Source organism: Miniopterus schreibersii (assembly GCF_964146895.1).
Source record: "Miniopterus schreibersii genome assembly, chromosome: 19".
NCBI classification, from domain to species: Eukaryota; Metazoa; Chordata; class Mammalia; order Chiroptera; family Miniopteridae; genus Miniopterus; species Miniopterus schreibersii.
The window spans coordinates 17,039,453-17,061,628 of NC_138119.1; the positions used below are offsets into that span (position 1 = coordinate 17,039,453).

The following is a 22,176-nucleotide window of genomic DNA, read 5'->3' on the forward strand; positions in this document are numbered from 1 at the left end:
ATTTAGTTTTTCATATATTAGGGATAAATAATTTTTACAGCCACAGTTCTCTATTTCTGGAGACAGACTTATAAATACCAGTCTATTAACTTCTTTCTTAAAATCATTCAGAAAGAAAACACAAAAATGAGAAAAATTTTGAAGAATAAAATATCAGAATTTCAAAAAATAAATAAAGCAGTTTTGATATGTTTTTAATGTAACACATAGTTCAGTTTCATTTTGTATTTTAATGCACATTTAATCATCAAAAGAATATATTTTAAAATTTGTTTTATTAAAACAAACTTCATGTAATACTGTATTACAATAATCTTTTGACCCAAAAGATAATGTATTTTAAATTTAAAATGATTTCATATGCAAATCCAAAATGTTGACCTGATTTCTAAAATTTTCAAATGGTGTACTTGATATTATACATTATTCAGGAGATTCATGAATTACAGTTTTGATTTTTATAGAAGTTGAGAGCCTGGGAGAGAAAATGCCTTGGATCTTTTCACTGTACCAAGTTGTGTATTACAGTCTATGTTTTGTGTTACTCTGTCTTACCCCTCTACATTACTCCCTTAGACTTTAAGGTCTTTTAGGTCAAGTGCAGTATTTAGAGAGTCCCACTTTCTCTTGAATTGGCAGCAGAATGTGTGTATTTAGTAAGAATGTAATACAATTTTTGTTGAGTTTGATATTAATAGGCATGTGGTTGATGCATATAAATGTTGTAAAATGTTTTTAAAAAACACAATTGAATGTTTCTTTTAATGGGCTTGGTTATTTGATCTTCCCTCTAACTCAGAGCTAAAAGTGGTGGATACAGTACATTAAAAAAAAAAAAAAATTAAAAGTAATGAAGAAATGACAAAATGGTATGGAGTAACTAAGCCACAGATTAAAAAACCCCAATGAATCTGAAGCAGGGTAAATAAAAGAAAATGAAATCCATATTTTAGCATATCATTATGAAACAGTGGAAGACCAGTAGCCATTGGCCTAGAAGATTCTAGATTCAAATTAAAGGAAGCTGCGGCCAAGTAAACATTTTAAATAGTAACTGAAATTTTTACTGTAACACATAGTGTTGTTCTCTAAAAGCACTTGCCAGGACTCTGAGATACATATAGTATATATGAAAACCCACAAACTGTTTGACTCGAGCTTGGATCAGTGATTTTCCGGAGGATTAATATATATTATGGATAATGAGGGAGCTAACTGACAAGTCTCCAAGGAATTCCTGTAGAGCATATAATGTTGAAATAGTCATTTTAATAACATTTTCCTGTGCAAATTTAACAAGGTAGAGCAGGTCTTCTGATTTGACGATCTTTCCCAAGCAACTCAACAAACAAACAAACATAATTTCTAGTATCTCTTTTTATGAAATGAAAGAGCAAGCCTTTGTGATTTTTCCAGAGGTTTTTCTCAGAAATCTGAAGGCTAGTTTTAGTATAAAACACATCCTGAAATTTTAATTTTATTTATTTTTTATAGTAAGACCTGAATTGGGGAAGAAAAACATTAAAGTTGTCCAAGGAGATTTGGACAGCTGATTAAAATAGGTCCTGTGTGTTGAGAAACATACTTGGAATGCTTGGTTACCAGTTTAATCAAAGTGACAGTAAAACATTTAAAATTAAATGTAGAAGGTAACATGATAATAAAGAACCTTAGTTCTTTCATAAGTGAGGAAACTGTTTTCTTAAATCATGAAGGAATAATAAAGCCAGCATAAAACACAGACAATTTCTGCTACAGATAAACGAGTGTACATGACTGTGGCAGTGGATATGGTAGTCACGGAGGTGGTGGAGCCCGTCCGCTTTCTCCTGGAGACAGTGGTGCGTGTGTACCCTGCAAATGAGCGATTCTGGTATTTCAGCAGAAAGACTTTCACGGAGACTTTCTTCATGAGGTTGAAACAGGTAGGACCTTTTTTTTCTTTTCATATGATATATTTTTTCTATCATTATTTTTAAGTGCCAAGATAGTTCCTTAAGTTGCAATAAAAAGCAATACAATTTCTCTAATTAAATGATGTTTGGAGTCAACCAATAGAGTATTTGAAAAATCCACATCTAGGTTATATAAGCTAAAAAAACAGCTAGTGTAATAACTATGTACTTTCCCCCCCTAGGAACCTGTAATGTGTACCTCTAAAGTATCAACATACGTAATAGAAATATTGATTCTATACCTAAAACAACTTTTCTTTCTTTTATATATGATAATTAAAACCAAAATGACAGGACACAGAAATATTGTACCTTTATAAAGTTAAAATGAATAAATATTCAAGTAATATCTGACTACTTGTCATAGTTATTTCTATCTACAATATTCTATGAGTACAAGGTGGAGCAAAAGTAGGTTTACAGTTGTTCATATGGAAAATAATACAATAATTAACAAATAATAATACAAGAATAAACTTGTGTTTCGCATACTTAAAACTGTAAACCTATTTTTGCCCCACTCTGTATATTGTTTGACTTATCAGCAAGGTTATAAAGTTATCTTAATATTAAATGAATAAAATTAGGGGTTTTATGACATCCCTAAATTAGGCAGTGTTAGTAGGTAGTATACATAATTTTTGTTTTTTAGTGAAGGAAGAAGGTAATCATTACCAGCCATTCATTCATTCCACTGATATTTGTTTAGTACCTAACTATGTGTCAGGTACCGTATTATTTCTGATTGAAAATCAACATAGTCCTTGTCCTTATGGTGCTTACTGTCCAGTGGGCAGGACAGCCATTAAATAAGTGAGTATGATAATAAATGTGTAATTACCTGTGGTGAGTGCAGTGGAGGAAGAACAGGGTATGATGAAAATCAGAACATAGGGAACTCAGGTTAGATTCTTTGTAGAAGTGAAAGGATCCGAGTTTGATGGGGGTTAGCAAAGAGTAGGAGGGAAAGTTCTATTGGCAGAGAGAAAAAGCTGTCCCCACACCTTGAGCTGGGAGAGAATTTAAAGGTTCCCAGAGCTGAAAGGAGGCCAGAGTGGATGGAATGTGGTGACACACTTAGGTGTGAGATGAGGCTGGAAGCAGTTTATCTAGGGCTTTGTAGGCCATATTTGGTTAATTAATTGGCAGTTGCCTTAGTTTTTTCTTCTTAAAAAAAGCCATTTAGAATGTAAACCATTTATAGGGTAGAAACTATCTACTTCCATGAATTAGTTGATGGATATAGCTGATATCTCTTTACCTCAGTACGAGGTAGTCAGTCCTAAGAATCTAGCAACACTTGCTTACCTGCCTGCCCTAGAATCTGTGCTGTCTCAGGTTTTTATGATAAAAAAGATCGAGTTTTCCCCAAATGGTCAGCAGCTTTCATTGTATTGGTTAACGTGATGCTATAAGAATATCATGCAAAGAACAGAGCACTTCCAAAATTTTTTCAAGCATGGCATGCTGCTTTTCATTTCAGCTCTTTTAAATGGACCATCGAAACACAGTGTCTCCTTCACATTTCTCATATTGAAACACGTGTCTCTCTGTTTTTCAGTCTGAGGGAAAAGGCCACACCAATGCTGGAGATGCAATCTATGAGGTGGTGAGTCTACAACGAGAGTCTGAGAAGGAGGAACCCATCACTCCTACTAGTGGAGGGGGCCCTGTGTCACCACAGGAAGATGAAGCAGAAGAGGGTGAGCAGAGACACTTATTCAGTCCCCTTTCTTTATACAGTTGCTTCCTTACAGCCCTCAAAGGTGTGTGCGCATGGGCATGCCCACGCTATGATGTGGGAGCGGGGTGGGGGTACCCCTAGTCTCTGCCTCTCTCAGGCTAGGCTCTGCTAGATGCAAAGAGAATTTGGTTCATTGGGTTTCTTGGTTGTATAGTCCCCAGTGCCACTTATGCAACTGCTTTAATTTGACAGCCTCACTTTGCTGTTTTGCTTCCTATTTTTTTTGAAGTAGTTTTGAAGTGTTTGATGAGAAGTTTCAAATTCTCTCAAGTGCTATTAGAGTTTCAGTGAAATGTTATGTCCTACTTCTCATGTGACATTATTCACTGCTGACTTTTTTGTTGTTGCCTTATGTAACACTTAACCACTCGCTTTTTTGAAATAGTGAGATATCTGCTCTGTTTTCTACCTGGATGCTGCTGAGAGATACTAACCAACCTCATGAGAGTCATACTTCACTTGGCTGTGTGCTCGGTGCTCTTTTTGTAGAATCTAGAGCTTAATGACAGATCTTTACTTTAAGCCCTTATATTATCTGCTAACAGGGTAGGGTTTATTAAAATTTCTGAATTTATATCATCTTTGAAAAAAGCATCTTAAAATTCTCAGTCTTTCTCTCTATGAAACCATTTCCATCTTGGATTGCCATAAAAATAATATTTATTTTTAGCTAATATTTATTGAGTGCTTATGTATGCTAGACATTATTCTAAGTGTTTCATTAAAAAAACTTTATGAAAATATAATTTATGTACTATGGAATATAACTGTTTATAGTGCATAGTTCATAGACTTTTGACAAATGCTGTATAACCACTAACAGAACCATAATATAAAACATTTCCATTACACAAAAAGCTTCCCTCATACCATTTAGAGGCCATCCTTTCCCCTCACCTGTAGTCCTTGAGAACCACTGATCTGTTTCCTGTCGCCATGTTTACCTTTGCTACAGTTTCATATAGAAGAAATCATACAGTACAGTCTTTGTATATGGCATCTTCACATAGTGTAGTACTTTTGAGATTTATCTATGTTGTGTCAGTATTTGGTTCCTTTTTATTGCTGAGTAGTAACCTCTTATAAGACATACCACAATTTGTTTATCTAGTCACTAGTTTGTGACCTTTGCATTTCTAGTTATTGGCTATTAGCAATAAAGCTGCTATGAATATTTGAGTATAAGTCTTTGGTGAATATGTGCTTTCATTTATTTTGGGTAAAAACCTAGGAGTTCACTAGCTAGATCTTAACAGTAAGCGTATGCTTAACTTTATAAGAAATCACTAAGTTGTATGTCAAACTGTACCATTTTCCATCCTTATCAACAACATATGAGTCAGTTGCTCCATACCTTATCAACATTTGGCATTGTCAGTTGAAAAATTTTTAGCCATTCTGGTGGATATATAGTGGTATTTTGTGATATTAGTTTGCATTTCTCCCACAAGTAATGAGTTGTCCATCTTTTCATATGATATTTGCCACTTGTTTATCTTTTTGGGCAAGAGTCTATTCAAGTCTGTTAGGCATTTTAAAATTTGGCTATTTGTCTTTCTCTTGATTTTCAAGATTTCTTTATACGTACTGATAAAAGTCCTCTATTAGATATGTTTTGCAAATATTTTCTCCCATTCTGTAGGTGACCTTTTCATTTTCTAAAAATGTCTTCTGAAGAGCGAAAGTTAAATTTTTATGAACTCTAATTTGTTAATATTTTTCTTTATGATTGTCTGTGATTTATTTAAGTTTTTACGTATGGTTGGAGGGAGGTAGAGGTCAGAGTTCTTTTGTTTTTGGCTTAAAAAAGAAAAACATTTATTATCTTACAGTTTGTGTGGGTCAGGAATTAGGCAGTAGCTTGTCTGGGCAATTCTGGCAAAGAGTTTCTTATGAAGAGTCAGATATAGTCTGGGGTTGTAGTCATCTGAAGACTTCATTGGGTGGGACTGAAAGCTTGGAGAAATTTGGCTCATTCATATAGCTGCCAAAATGATGCCGGTGGTTGACAAAAAACTTCGCTTCTCCTCCTCATACACCTCCTGTAGTATCCTCATGGTGAAATGACTAGCTTCTCCTTGGTAGCAATCCAAGAGACCAGCCAAGGTAGAAGCTGCAGTACCTTTGATGTTGTAGCCCTGCAGTCGTACGTTACTTCTCAGTATTCTGTTGATTACTCTACTGTATTCTATGTAAGACTTCCAGGAACGCTTTTGTGATCATCTTCATCCCAGCCAACACAAAAAGGAAAAGAGATCACACAGAGAAGAATTTGGGGCGAGTGTGAAAATTCTGTGCCCATTATTTTCTGCTAAACAAAAACCACAGGGGTAATTGGGGAATGTAATTGAGCTATGTGCTCAGGACAGAGAATAATAAACAGGTGTGACAAGCATCTACCAGCAAGTTATTTAAACACAAGATTTCAGGCAATTTCTTGCAAAACTGTCATTTCCTTTAGAAATGAAAAATATATGGAATTAGAATTGGGAAAGAACAAAAATAATAGATGACAGGCACTTCTCAATAAGAATACATTACAACTTAGTATCACATAATTATGCCTTTTATTCTAATTTAGTAAATAAAATTCTTCACTTCTACTCTAATAACTTAAAGAAGGACAGCTAACATGGATTAAGTATCTGCTTTTTGGAATATAATGTATTAGATATTAAATAGACCTAGTTTCATATTTTACTCACATTAGCTTTGAGACATAACTATTTTCATCTTTATATCTCATATGAAAAAATAGATTGAAAAATTTAAAGTAAATCATTCGAGGTCATAGAGCTATAAAGTATAATATATAGAATTTAAACCTATGTCAGTCTCACCATGAACCTTGTAAATTTTTATGACACACAAAATCAAGGCTTGACAAGCCTTATTTAAACCACTGAATTGGTATAACTTTACTCCTAATGTTTAAAGGGTAATATTTTTAATATTGCCTTTCCAGACCACATATTCTTGATCTTACATATTCTAAATCATGTTCTAGATCTGTCTAGAACTGCATATTTGAATAGAAGGATATATTATGAAAATGTAACATGAGACCAAATAATATTGTTTTATGTGGAAGCATTTTTGAAGGGTGATTTCAAGCATGCGGGTAAGCTAGTGCATTAAAAAAGAACTTTAGATAGAGAGTTTTTCAATTATGTCAGCCGGAAACCACACATACTTCTTTAAAGGACAGGTTGGGGGAAAATCTATTGGAAGCTATAATATTCTCTTCAAAGAAGAGACACAAGCACACCTTTAGTTTGGAAAGGTGTTTTTGATCCAGTCATAATTACTTTAGAGGTGATGAGATTTGAAAGTTTTGCAGAGATGTGTACTTTAATGAAAGAGCTGTTTACTTATGGAAAGCAACATTACTAGGAAACTGATGCATTTAGAAGTAAATGACAAACTTTATGATCCCAGTTTTGGCTCACTATTGAATCAGCAAAATTTCCAGAAACATCCACTTTCAGGATCTCAAAATCAGGTAGATAAGCATTGGAAAGACTGTCATTTTTAGTCTTAGCAGAGAGCTAAATCTGAATCAAGCTTCATTTTTAACATAGCCATTTGGACAGGTTTTTTTGACACAGTTGCGTCCAAATGTAAGGAGTGCCCTGGCCGCTTTGGCTCAGTGGTTAGAGTGCTGGCCCGCGAACTGAAGTTGCCTCGGGTTTGATTCTGGTCAAGGGCATGTACTTCAGTTGCAGGCTCATCTTCGCCCGGCTGGGGAGTATGCAGGAGGCAACCAATCGGTGTCTCCCTCCCCCCCTCCCTCCCCCCCCCTCCCTCCCTCCCTCCCTCATCTCTGAAAAGCAATGGAAAAAATATCCTTGGGTGAGGCTGAAAAACAGTAAGGAGCAAGGGAAGAGGGTAGAGGTTGGAGCATGTTCTGGAGGCAAACGTCAGTGAGGCTTGTAAATTGGTCAGACGTCCTGGGCAACAGAGGAGGGGGGTGAGGAAGAGTCAACGGTTACATCCAGGTGTCTAGCTTAGGTGCCAACCAATGAGATGGGAACACTGGAAGAGGAAGAGTGTGTTTGGGGGCGAGGTAAGATTCATTTAGTTTTAGACACTGATGAGTTTGAACTCACTGTGGAACATGAAAGTGGAATGATTTTTCAGTTACTAGAAATAGCCTCAAATTGTGAGAAAAGGTTTATAGCTGGAGGTAAAGGTTTGAGAGTCATCAGCATGAAACAGTGAGAAATGCTGAAATTTCCTTGGGGGGAAATGTGGGAGACATGGGTTGAAAGTAGAGTTTAGGAGATTATTAATACTTTAGGGGTAGGTTCAGGAAGAGAAAGCCTTTTAAAGGAATTGGCAAAGAAATGATTAGAACAATATGAGGAGGACTGAGTGCAGTAATAGACAGTGAGTGGAAGTTTGCAAGGGCGGAGTGATAGGCAGTACTGTCCGGTGGAATGTAGAGGTCCAACACCAAGGACCAAAAATTGCTCACTGGATTTGGTAAATTTGAGAGGTGACCTAACCCCTATGAGAGTGATTTTAATAAAGTTGGGAAAGGATTGAGGATTGACTAGAGGTGAGGAAGGGGAGAAACTGTTCTAACTGTTCTTTTAAGAAACTTGATGAGAAGTGGAAAGAGCTTGGACTAAAACCCCTGGGTTATATCTGGCCAAGAAAGGGCATTTTTAGGGTAGAAGGGATTTGAGCTTGTCTGTAGTCAGAAAGGGAAAGCTAAAAATAGAGAGGAGTTACCTCCCCAACATTTAGCCTTACAGTTAGTTCCCTGACATGCTTCTGTGTCTTTCCAAATGCTCTTATTCTGGTTAGAGACTTTTTCCACTTACGTCCACCTGAGTAAGCTCTTCAACAAAGGCATGTTAGCAGTTGAAAGAAAATAGTAATTTTAGCATAGGGCAGTTTCTGTACTTAGAAATGTTTCAAAATATTTGCTATGGCACTTTTAGTAGTTGGTTCTGGCAATTTACATGTAAAATGTATTTAATGCGGAATGGCAAATCCAAGCAATGATAGAAGTTGATAAAATTGTCAAAAAACAGCCAGTTTAGGACTTGAGAAAGTGCCTAAAACTATAAAGAAAGTTGAGAGGCATTTGTTCAAGAAAAACGACTGAACCTGTAAGAACCGCCTGGCATTTTAGCCCTGAGGCTGCCCCTGTTTGCTTACTCCCACCAGTGGCTGTTGTCTGGTAGTTTTCTGGGTGAATCAAGCTGTGGAGACCAATAGCTTTGCCTTCGTTGTTGGAAGGGGCTCACTTGATTTGGAGCAAATTTAGAAAACCCCATATTTCTGGAACACTTTTGGAAACGATAGTGATTTTTGCTGCAAAAGAATGGGAAGGCACCTAGCTAGCCATTAGCATGAGGTGGTCATTCAGTGGGGGAAAGCCACAGATAGGCCAGAATTTTAGCCAGGAGATCTAAGGAGTGAGTGGGCCTTCATAAGATCTGACATGTCGCTGGAGGCCTGGAAGGCTGTGTACGTGTGCAAGGCTGTGCACATACTCAGGAGAGACCAGAGAGGGCCCAACAAGTCATACCTGTGCTGGACAGAAGGCCTTGCATGTGTTTGATGGAGGTGTGCTTCCAGAATGGTTTTGCTTCCTTCTTTTCTTTTCTATGGAGAGAACCCGTGTTCCAGGTGGAGAAGATGGCTGAAGCCTGATTCCCCCCGCATCCAAGTCCTTAGCCTTCCTGTGTCAGCCAGTGGCAACTTCTAGGAGTCCAGAATCGGGCTTCTCTCTCAGCCTGTCATTTCTTCTGTTGGATTATTGCGGTGCCTCCTAACTGGTCTTCTGCCTGCCACCCCATGCCTGTTCCTCTGGTCTGCGTTCCACACAGCAGCCGTCATCCTTTTGAAGTGTATCAGATCACACTACTGCTCTGCTTAAAACCCTTTGCCGGCCTCTCATTTCACTCAGCCAGACTTCTTTTATGATGGTTTACAAGGCCATATGCAGTCTTGCTCTTTGGTTTTTACCTTTCTGACTTTACACTCTGCTTCACAAATTCCACACTTGTCCTTTTGCCATTGCCAACCGACATGCAACTCTGGGCCGTTTGCAGTTGCTGTTCCCTCGGCTGGAACTCTGGTTTTCCTAGATTGTCACACTTCTCTGTCCCCTCTTTCTAATCTTTTCTCAGATGCTACCTTCTCAAGGAGATCTTGACTTCTCAGTAAATAGTATGAATAATAATGAATGAACAAATAATAGATAAATGAAAAGAAATACAATATGTATTATAAAAATATTAAAATAATGAATATTTTTCCTTTTATAATGTCTCAGAATAATTCAATACTGAGGAAGACTAGAAAAACATGGTTACACTTCTGGAATTGAATTTAAAATTATGAAAAACAAAGCTTTAAATTTCTCATTCTTATGTATGGTCTGAATAAAAGCAAGTCATCACATTTCTGTTTTTCTCTAAAATTTTTTCACTTCTCTTCTTAGAGATTTTTCACTATTTGAGATGTCACCTTGTCTTTTGAAAATGTATTAGCCATCACCTACATTGAAAAGCCTACAAAAATCACAGAGTAGGAAGTAATAGTTTCTTTTCTTTTATAGATCAGGTGTTTCATACATTTTCAATACACTTTATTATTAGTTCTGTAATTGACATTTCTGTCAACGCAAGCATCAAAAGTTAGAGCCGGAGGTGGAATAGAAATGTTTCCCTGCTGGGGGGATTGGAATATTCTTTTATTTAATTATTTTCAACAATTTGCCTGTCAAAGCAAAAATGGAAGTTCAAGTCACTCTAAATTGTCTTGCCTTAGCTTGTAATTTAACTAAAAAGGGATACATTTAAAAGAACTAAAATTGCTCTTAATTTTGGGGGAAAGATGTAAAGTAAAATGAATTAAGGTATCTTTGCATATTTTTCACATGCTGTTCAAAAAAATGAAGCGTGTTAAAGAGTATTAATTTGAATGCAAGGAATCTAGGCAGAAAGTTAATTTCATCAATGTACCATTATAGGGATTATTTTTAAATTACCTTGTCAGCCTCAGCCTCATATACTCCCACATGTTCTGAATTGCTCCTGCTTTTGAAACATGAGGCGCACTGGTGTTGCTTCATCTGGATTTCAAACTGTCTTTCTGTTGGTTGACTTTATACTGGTACAGTAAGTCCTCACTTAACGTCATTGATAGGTTCTGTGACTTCAAGTGAAACAATGTGTAATGAAACCAATTTACCATGGGCTAGTTGCTATAAAGGAGAGTTAAGTTCCTCTGGCATCTGATCAATGTTATAACAAAATGTTGAAAGATAAGACTATGTTATTGGAGGACCTGCTGTATTTAGTTACTTGTAACATGGATAATAAGTTACAAGAAGGCAACAGATGGTGAGTACAGTATGACCTTCTTTAAGGCATATGCCCAAGTAATTCTACAATATCAGATCCACAGTGATATTAGTTAGGTAAGCCTTGCTCTTGGTTGTACCTTTTATGTTTAGTATAGTCTGCATTTTTTGTTTTTGTATTTGTATTGGTTAAAATGCTCTCTAAAAAAACGAGCATTTTTTTCTTGACATTTTAAAATGACCTTAATTAGAGCAACTCAAGTTTCATGAATTGACTTTGTTCTTAATAGAAAATGTATTTGAAAGGAAATATGAGAAGAAGCAAGAAAAAAAGAAAAGCATGCTAGAGTTAGTGCTTCCTCAGGTAGGCCTGGTGGCAGGCACCCATCTTTCTCATTTTAGTATTTAAGCGTGCCTAAACAATTTGGTAATATGCAAGCCATGACTGTACTCTTGGTTGTTTCGATAATTCCCAAATGTGTATTTAATTCAGACTATCATAAATGGGTGATCCAATAGAAAAAGTACATCTTAAGATTATAAAAATAGCCCGGCCGGGCGTGGCTCAGCGGTTAAGCGTCGACCTGGGATCCAGGCCATCAGGGTTCAATTCCCGGTCAGGGCACATGCCCGGGTTGTGGTCTCAATCAATGACTCTCTCATCATTGATGTTTCTAGCTCTCTTTCTCCCTCTCCTTTCCTCTCTCTGAAATCAATAAAGATATATTTAAAAAAAAAAAAGGTTATAAAAATAGTTTGTATGTTGTCATATAAGCTTTTTCAGGGAGAATTGATTTTCAGTGTTAATATGATGTAGAATCTTTTGTAAGAAAATCAGTCTTGAAGACAATTTTATGCAAAAGTTTTAAATATATAAGTATATTACATAAAGTTTAAGTTTTAACTTTATAGTAAATATAAGATTGTGAATATAGTAAATGAGTTCTGAATTTTATATTGTATGTATTAAGAAAAGAGTTAAGTAAGTGTTGATTTTAAAATGCTTCTATGTAGTTATTAAGCTTTTATAGGTTTGGGTTTTCTTGGTGTTCTTTTATTATATTATTTTTGGTGTTTTTGTTTTTATGCTAGTGTCAAATTTGGTTTATTTAGTACTTTGTAGATATACTATTTGCATTTTCTGAAATATTATTAATGTAAAGATTTACTATCAAGAGTTAAGTGATCATGTTTTTCTTTACATATATTTTTCTAATTTGTTAAAAAAATCATTTTAGAAGTTAGAAAATTAATTTTGAATTAACCAGTACCCCCATAGAAAGTTACCCTTAGTTCTTTCTGAATTAGTGCTATTTTCATGTCACTGCAGTGTGCACGAAGCTGTCCATCATCTTTCTAACATCAGTGTGATAAATGCCTCATGTTTCCCAACCCCCAGATTCTCCTGAATGCCAGCTAATGTGATGCTTCTTTGCCAGGCTTCATGCTTCAAACTTCTTGAAAGATGGAGATTAAAATGAATGTATAATTTATTTGAGACATTGTTACAAGGCTGCCTTTGTAATTTCCCTATCAACACTGTGAAAATATTATAGAATAAGATGAAGGCTACATAGAAAAGAATATTAGAAGATAAGAGGGAGGTTGAGTTAAGTACACTTTTGTTATGCAAACTTGGATTAGCACCGAGGCTGGTGCTACCTCAAGTTTGGATGAAAACTCATGTTTCTCATAGATGTTCAGGGTTCACTTTCTATACCAAGATGTTTTTATTTGAAATCCTTGAAATTTTACTGAAATGGGATTTCCTCCCTCTTCAGTAAAACCCCGTTCTCCTAACTTCATTTATAGAATAATTGGGAATCGAGGGGGAAATGTTTTGATATCTAAAGTTTTACTATAATACAAAATTTCATTGTTATTTCTTTTTTAAGGAAAATAATTATCTCATGACCTGAGGATATTTTTGTTTTGTCTTATTGAAATATGTTTCAACTATATAGCAATCTTACATATTTACATGCAAAGCAGTCATATTGTAAATAAAGTTATATACTGATACTTTTTGAAGATTGGAAGGCTTAATTTGATTCTATAAATGTTTGTTGATAGTAGGGCTGACCTTTAAATGATGGATAAGTAACCTTTGTACTTGAAGGGTCAGTGCAACTGGCTAAATGCCACACAGTTTTAATATAGATTTGACTTGATTTTATTTATCTTTCTATTAACATTTTTATGTGTAATTATATTTTCCTAAATGGTTTAGTAAAGCATGTGTTTGAAAAGGTTGTCTACATCCAGCATGCTAAGAAGATAAGACTTTATTCACAATGATATATCAATAGCATTTTAAATGGTAGCCTAATAAAAGGAAGAGATTGATTGGAAACAGCTGGAGTTCTTAAAATAATTATTGTTGTTGACAAATGAGGAACCCCAAGTGGATTTTTCTTTGAGATAAACTTATAATAATAATGTTCTGTTTTTCCCTAGCAAATATTGTTGATAGGTTTGTCATTTCAGTTTTCCCAAGTACATGAATCAACTAAAATGGTTTTTGACTGAGAAAATAATTTATTTAATCAAATCTTTGAGACATTTAAATAAGTTAACAGAACTACTGAAAAATTGTCTGTAAAGCCAGTCACAGATATGCAATTTGGGAAGATAAGCAGCTTTGTATTACTTAGAGAACAAACACAAAAAATATGGAGTTTTCTTTCTCGTATTGTTTTAAAATTTAAATAAATATAAAATGGACCCCCACTGCCCATGAACTCTAATTCTGAGAAATATGTACCCTTTTCCAACGGGAACATTGTGTATATCCTGTTTGGCAACTTGCTTTTCTCATTAAACAATCTACTGTGAATACTATGTTAAGCTATTTCTCACTCTTTTTAATTGCATATAGTATTCTATGGCATGGATATAGCATAATTTAAGTTTCCATTTCTCTTTTGAGGGTTCTAAGAGCAATTTCCATTTTTCTTTCTTGCTGTTGTAGATATTGTAAAGAATAGTCTTCCTTGTACATATACTCCGAAGCACACACACAGATGTCTAGATTGATCTGCTGAGCTCTGCCCGATCTGGTTGTTGATAGGCACGGCTAAATTGCTCTCTAGAAAGACTGCAAATGTATGCCTGCTCCTGTAGAGTATCTGAGCACCCTCTCTCCCTTGTGCCTTCGTCAACAGCAGAAATTATCAGTCTTTTAAATCTTTACCACTCTGATTGGTGACAAATAGCATCTCATTTTATTTACATTTCCCCGATTATATGTGAGGTTGAGCATATTTTATATGTTTGTCAGGTAATAATCTTTAATTTCATAAGGGCCTATATGACTGTTAAACCTCATCTACACTGTTCTTCCTATCAGAGATTTAATATTTCATAGTACTCATAGTCAAATTCTAAGCATCTCATTAGGCTTGTATATCTGCCTGCATGTTAGTCTAAAGGGGAGTCAGGAAGACAGGGAGCATTGCTTTTGCAGTAGTGTGGGGGAGGAGTCATGAAAAACCCTCCTCCTCTCCACTCACACCCACACCTTTGGGATTTTTATCTGTTAAGAGGTGTATAATGTTTTGGAATCCCAGCATACCATGGATGTACAGGTCAAAACTTCTAGGAGACCCAGAAATAACCAACTTATTTGAGGGGAGGGAATTTACCTTCCCCTAGGATCCTCTCCCTTCCTCCCAGGTGGTCACTGTGTCTTCCCTGTCAGCACTGTGGTCACTCAGGCCTGCTTCCTCTTCGACCACGACCTTTACTAGGCGCGGTGGTCAGAAATCAAATCAAATGTATTTGTGCTAGATTAAGACATGTTAACCGTGCTTCATCTGACTGAAGAAATGTAAATGTTCTGGACACTGGCCTCTAGTGAAATCTGTCAGTGGTGTGAAGGTCTAGAGGGCGCCTAGAAGCATACAGTCCTTGGAACTTATTTTCCTGATAGTCCTTGGAGACAGCTCCTGTGATGTGTTAATAGTAATAATGGGAGTTAATTTTATTGAGCATTTACGCATGTCTGTCTGGGACTGTCATCTGCATCTCATAGCTGTTCTCTGTGTTGTGAAGTGCGCCCTCTGGACTCTATCCCTGTAGGCAGTGGTGGGTGGTCTGCGGGTGGTCTGCAAGTGGTCCGCAAGCCCAGTTCAGAACCTTGTGTCTAGGAGCGCTTGCACGCTGACCCACCTAACCCTAACCCACTTCCACTGCCAGCTTAGTGAGTACGTTTCGGACTAAAAGATGGTGATGGTAGTGACCACCGGTGGTGTGGTCACATACATACCCTAGTGGTGGTGATACAGCTCCATATTTTCAGTGAATCTTTGAGTTAGAAGAGACCTTGGAGTCTTCTACTGCTTGCTTCTCCTGAAGTAGAACCCCCTCAACACTTAGCAGGCAGACAGGTCTCTGTGGAAACAGGCTGAGTAACTGATTCACAAGGCCGTCAGTTCCACTTCCTGGTTGCCCGTAATACTGGGAAATATGTATGAAACACTATGTGAACTATCTGTTTAATTCTCACACCAGCCCTATGAGCTGGTATTTTATCTTTTTTTTTTTGGTACAGAAAAATTGAAGCTTAGAGAGGGAAGCAGGTTGCCCAAGGGCACACCGTTTTGTTTTGTTTGCTAAATTCTTTTCTTTGTTTTTCAGGCTAAGACTTTGCTAGAATCTCCCTTTTCCTCTTCCCCCATTTCACCCCAGTGGGCTGACTCTACTGTTTATCAGCCTCCAGCTGAGAACTAGGTTGAAGCCAGAAATTGCTGTTAGCCACCATGACTCCCAAGTGCAGTCTGTGGATGGGGCTTGGGGAGGTGGGTGTCTGAGGAAAAGCCCTGGGGAAGAGGGTGCTGGTTGTTGGCTTCTTTGATACATTCTATTCCAATCAGGAAAATTTTGCTAACCTCAAATCATTAAAATATTTAAATTTTGGAGCCTGGCAACAATTTAGGCATTATGTATTTGCACACAGAATGTACTCAGATTTTACTTTCATTTTACTGAAATATCTCATTTATAGTTCTGGAAACTTGAGACACTGAGATTGAGTGACAGTGTCAAGACCAGAAGCTAGGCTCTTGATTACTTATTTGTTTGTTTACTATTTATGAAAGTAAAAAAAATGATGTGGATTTTATTAAATTTGAAATGTCTACTCTGTGAATGACAATGTTCAAAGAATGAAACAAAAAGCCTTGGACCAGAACGTACTTGCAAAACACTTATCTGAAGAAAGACTTGCATTCCATTTATTGAAAAAACTAGTAAAACTCCACAATAAGAAACAAACTCACCCAAATAAATAAATAGGCTAATATATGAATAGATGCCTTACCAGAGAATAATATGCACAAACATATATAGACAGATATAGATATATAGATACATGGGAAATAAACATATGCAAATTATTCAACAGGCTCCTGATTACCTTATAATTGCATTCTGTAAACAATTAACTCCTTTAGCTGAAGCAAGACTGAGAGCTTATTAACTGTTTGCAGACAGATTATGGAAGTAATTCATATTCCATTCTTTTGCGCAATAGTTAGTATCTAGAAGGAAAGAGCTTAATTTTTCAGTCGGAGAAATTAAGGCTCTTGTTGCATCAGGGGGATGTGGTGTTCTAATGATTCAAATATGGCATTGGGAGTTGAGTGACTCAGATCTCTTATAACTACAGGAAGAAAGCTGAGCTTTCCAAAAACTTAGTGCTAAAAATATCACACTGGCTTTAATATTGGGGCTGGAGGAAATATTTGTAAAATGTATGTCAGCAGAAGAGCTACACAATAGACTTCTGTTAGTGTTTTCATTATACTGTAGATAGAGATGGGCAAATTATTCAGTAAAAATTCTAAGTAGGACCCATTTGAGCACATTAAAATCTTTTAAATTTTGAGTGGTTTTAAAAATTAAACAAGATTGACTTTAGATAATTAAAGCTTTAATTTGTCCTTTCTTTTGTATAAAAACCACAACATCCAAGAAGTAAGGGTATTTGATTTTTCATGTCTGAAATTTTTCATGCCTGACCATAACCCGTTAATAATCTTTGTAGTCGCCTCTCTCCGCATAACCTTTATGATTCTCCAGTGCTAGTTTCCTCTTACTTGCTTCTGCCATTACCAAGCTTTGCTCTGTCCCACTTACCCTTTCTTTCCAGATTCCTTTCTTCCATTCTTCCTACATCCAGTTAGATTTACTGCCTGTTATATGCAAGGCACTGTAGTATATGCTTAAGAACAGTTCCAGTTTTTAAGGAGCTTGCAGTCTAGAGATGGAGAGAGACATTAATAAAATAAAGAAAGGGTAAATGGGACAGAGGAAAGCTTCCTTTTTCTCGTTCTCGTCGTTTAGTTCTTAGTTCAAGGCTCAAGTGTTACCTCTTCAGATAGTCTCCCTTGACCTCTGGCTCAAGTAGGCCCCATTTTTTTCTGGAAGGCGTCCCTTACACACTGAAGCAATGTTGGTCTTCTTACCATCTTGCTCTATTGATACCTGAACACACCACTATAATAATTCTTAAAATACTTTATTTACAAATATGGTCTTTTAAAATTCATTTCTCTCACCTTCGAAAGTGTGAGTTCCTAAGGGGCAGATGGTATTTTATTCTCTTTTGAGTTCACATTGCCTAGTATGTGGCAAGTGTTAAGGAAATATTTGTTTAATGAATGGAAATCTCTTTAAAATGTTAGATTCAGAGAACAGCAACATAAAGTGTTTTAAACATCTGTTGATGAGATGCTGCAGGACCTTACCTCCTTTGTGTGTTAGCCTGTGGTGCAATTGGTTTCACTGTACTTCGTTTCTCTTAGAGTCGCAGAGCCTGTTAACGACTTATGCGTATTCTCTTTATAATCTGTCAGACATGTCTTTCCTTATTTAGCACCCCTCAGTTTATGTTGAAAAAAGAGTCACAGATAATACATTCAAATGGACATTCTCCAAAATTTTAAATTATGTGATTATGCTAGCTTCTCCAAACGTACCAATTTGTGTGCATTAAATGTCTATAGCATTTTGTATGTCAATCATACTTCAATAAAGTAGTTAAAAAAAGGAAAATGGGCAGAAAATTGAAATGCATTTCCAAATAACTGAAATACAAAATGTAAATTGACATCTAAATAAATTTTAAATGTCATTACTATCTTGGAAAAATGTAAAAAGCAACGAACACATACACACACGAAAGAATATACTGACCTCACAATTAAGACAACAGTTTGCTTAACGTTGTTCATTGTCCTTCAGGTGATGTACTATTCTTGAGTATGGCTGACAGGTTTCAACAATAATGATACGTTTTTATTAATCACTTATGCATAGCAACTACAGGGATTATTAATTAGAAACCTGCAGTTAGATTCGGAGAATGACAGGGATGATGACTTAGTTGGAAAGAATGATGCTATGTGTGGTCTCCTCTATCTTGAATCTTCTCTCTAAAAAAAAATCACCTGCTTTTGGTGGCGGGAAATGTTGTAATTTTTCAGAAATTAAGGATGATCTTTGGTTTAATGATTTATATTTGTATATCAGCTTCCATTTAGAACAAGTATATTCTGATTCTGTCATGTGTGAAATGAGAGATTATATTATATTCAGGGTTTACAAATGTGGTCATAGTTTTTGGCTGTCCAAAATGACGTTATTTACTACTAAGTAATCAACATAAATCCCTTTTGTAGTATTTTAAATTGACAGGTATAATACAGAACTGTGCTCCTATAGGTTTTGCACAATTTGTAAGGTTTAGGTTTTTCCCCTTCCCCCATGTGTTTAAAGAGAGTTTACAGCAAACTGTGATTCCCTTATTATTTTCAGCAAAAGTTTATTACTTATTTAAAAAGGGGTATAATTAAGGGAATCATCTCTGAAAACCCTCAGTAGTCACATTTTATCTGCGCTCACTTTTCAGCTTTTTATTTTATGAGTAATCCTTCAGTTGTAAAGAAAAGAGATTTTTGTGCCCATTTGCTCCTAACTTTGTGGTTTTCTTTTAACTTGATTTGAAAAATCATTGTGTCTATGTGTGTGTATTTTTTTTCCTTTTATGATGCTTATTGATATGAGTTCTGAAAATTTCCTTTTATGAGTAGGATGAGAAACATTGCTAATGGAAACACAGTTTTTTTCAAAGCAGGGAGTGGCCAAAGTTAAGATAGAGCCCTTATTATTTTGATTGAAGTATCATACGTATTTATTTTGTTTGATCTAAAAAGTTATAGCTCTCTTCTTTTGGTGTGGCACAATTGGTTGCTGCTCTCTGCACATTAGAAATCAGTGGATAATAAGAAAAAACAAACATGGAATGTTTTTTAGTTACTTGAAAGTACTGAGCAGGAAACTGAGGACTCAGTAAAAACAACAACAATAATAAAGAGAGCTAATGCTTGAGTACTGCTGTGTGCTAGGCACTGCATTTAGTAGTACACGTGCATTTTCATTTAATTTTTACAATGTGATATGATTGATACCATTATTTCCATTTTACTGATGTCTAGACTAAACAAAGTTGTAGTCCTACAGTATGAGTTTGAGGATATCTGCAGTACTCTGTGTGGTCCCCCTTTCTGAAGGAGACCACTAACTGCAGGGAAATGGAAATTGATGAGGAAAATGTTCCTGAAAAAGGGTTGAAGTAAGAGATATTAGAGGAGTCTCTACCAAATCCTACTTCCTAAATTCAGCTGTCTCCCAGAGACCTCTTCTAAAGTTAAACTTTATAGAGAAGTTGGAACTATTTAATTACTTTAAGTGTATGAACATATTCTAAAAATTAAGTAATAACAGAAATCTTTCCATTCATTCCACAGTTGAGTGTTATTATGTGCAAAAGTCTACTATATAAAGACAAATAAGACATGATTCCAGCCCTTGCAGAGCTTAGATTACAAGAGAGGGAAATACACATGTAAAACATGAATGTTATAGATAATGAATACATGAGTAAATAATGAAAACAGGCATATTTTCATGAAAGTCTTATAGATATTACTGGAGGAGTCTCCACAAGAGCCAGAAAGGAAGAACTGGCTAGTTTCCTGGGGAAGGGGAGTTGATGAAGGAAGCGTAATGCTTGACTTGACCTGTAGCTCCCTTTAGCTATATTATTCTCTCACCTCCCCATATTTCATGAATTGGAATAAAGAAAACTGCATTTACTGTCTCACTTCCCATTCAGTTCATTCCTCAAACCATGCAATCTGGCTTCTACCCCAGTACTCTACATTATAGGCATTCACACTTGTTGAATGAAACAGCTTTTAATAGCTTACATTTGTATAGCGCTTGCCTTTTGCCAGGCACTGTAATGTTTTGCATGTAATAAGTTGCTTAATTCCTACAACTACTCTCTAAGGTAGAAAATATTTCTACCTATTTCTAAGGTAGAAATAGGCAGCTGAAGCATAGACAGGTTAAGTAACGTGCAGGATCACAGCTAGTAAGTGGTGGAACTGGATTTCAAGTCCAAGCAGTCTGGCTCCAGGATCCATTATGAATGACTGAGTGAGCCTGGTTCCTGTTTACCCACGTCCACACACAGAGAGATGTCACCAGCGTTCAAGGCATACATTTTTCTCTAGTTGAAACGGATTTGCCTCCCCTCTTCTCCCCTCCTCTTCAGTTATTCATTCAGGCAACTTTTAACACTCTTGTGGCCAAGTATCAATCTCGGCACTTGTAATATAGAAATAAAAGTTAGTCCCCACATCAAAAAACCTGAAAATCTGATGGGAGAAGATTGAGAAGAAAATAGGCACATAATATGATGTGCTAAATGCAATGAGAATATGCCCAGAGGGGGAGCATTTAGCCCAGCCAGAAAAGGGTAACACCCAACCTGGATTTTGATGGAAAAGTAGGGTTAAGTCAAGAATGGGCACCCCAGTCTTCTTTCTTCTGTCCTTTTTTCCTGTGTAGAATGGGATGCAGTTGCTTCTTCAGAACCTTCAGAATTAACCTACATACCTGCTTGGTTCCATCTTCCTTCCCTTTCCTTCTTTGTCACGTTCTACTTGCCAGTCTGCTCGCTATGCTTTTTACTGCACTTTGGTTCCCATGTCTTTTCATTCTTATTTTTTTCTTAGTTTCTTTCCCTCATTCTATCTTGAAGCTCTGTTTTATCTAATATTGTAGGAACTTTAACATACTGTCCCTCAGCCTCCTTTTTTTTCAGTCTAGCAGGATGGCCATCAAGTATCTAAAACACTCCTGGTCTGTAATTTCTGCAGCAAGGAAGACAGAAATCTGGCTCACAATCTCGATGTCACTGGGCTATCAATTTCATTTTTGTTCATTAAGGGGAATACACCCCTGAAGCCTCTCCAGGAAGTCTATTGCTTCCAATTTAGTGTTTCTTGGGCAGGTTGTTTTAAATGTGCCTGGCTTTTCCATTCTTGGCCCTGGCTCCCAGCATGTATTAGATGTTGGCACTTGGCACAGACTGGTACCTGCTAATGCCAAGCACAGCCTCCTATAGAAACGTGGTAGGAAAAACTACATGGAGTGGTGGTATTTGACTCTGGATTCAAATGGAGATGGAACCCTCTCTCTCCCTTAGCAGGGTAATCTCAGGCAAGCTACTTAACCTCCCTTTGCTTCCGCTTTTTCATTTTCTAAGTGGGCAAACTAGTAGAATTGAGATAATTCCTGTAAAACTTAGAATAGTGCCTGGAATATGGATTTTAAAAGGCAAATGTTCAATAAAAACCTGGAATAACAACCTTCCTTGACTAAGTCTGATTTTTCATTCAGTTATTTGGCCCCTGACTTGCTGTCCTTTATGCTCTAATGTTCATCAGTGTTACCTCAGTTTGCTTATTTTCTTCCCTTTTCCTTGTGGGTTTCCTCTGCTAATCTAGGTGTTTATAGTCCAGTGAACTGTTTGTGGTGGAAGATTGGAATATCGTCAGAAAGACAACACGTTGTTGTTACCAGTGATGATTTTAGGCTTGTTAGCAGAGGTTTATAATAATATAGGTTTTGGTTTCAGAAAGCAACAAGGATATCTAGTACAGTGTCAAAGGCCTTGTTATAATGTAGATAAACTGTGCCTATTTCATTTTTGTACTATCTCTGTTACCTTATAGAGTTCAGAATTACTGATTTTCACCAGTGATTGTAAACTGTAACTCAATCTTGTTCTTTCTAAAACT

General features: G+C 36.4%; 1 protein-coding gene across 2 annotated transcripts in view; it reads left to right on the forward strand.

Moving 5' to 3' along the window:
- Positions 1-22,176, forward strand: part of RABGAP1L (RAB GTPase activating protein 1 like) — a gene marked incomplete at its 5' end in the record, with an annotated part of 365,222 nt that overhangs the window by 71,048 nt on the left and 271,998 nt on the right. For both annotated transcript variants that reach the window (XM_081121358.1, XM_081121362.1), the window contains 2 exons: positions 1,759-1,925; positions 3,517-3,658. In XM_081121358.1, the coding sequence (XP_080977484.1) occupies positions 1,759-1,925; positions 3,517-3,658 (309 nt within the window). The remainder of the gene's footprint in view (positions 1-1,758; positions 1,926-3,516; positions 3,659-22,176) is intronic.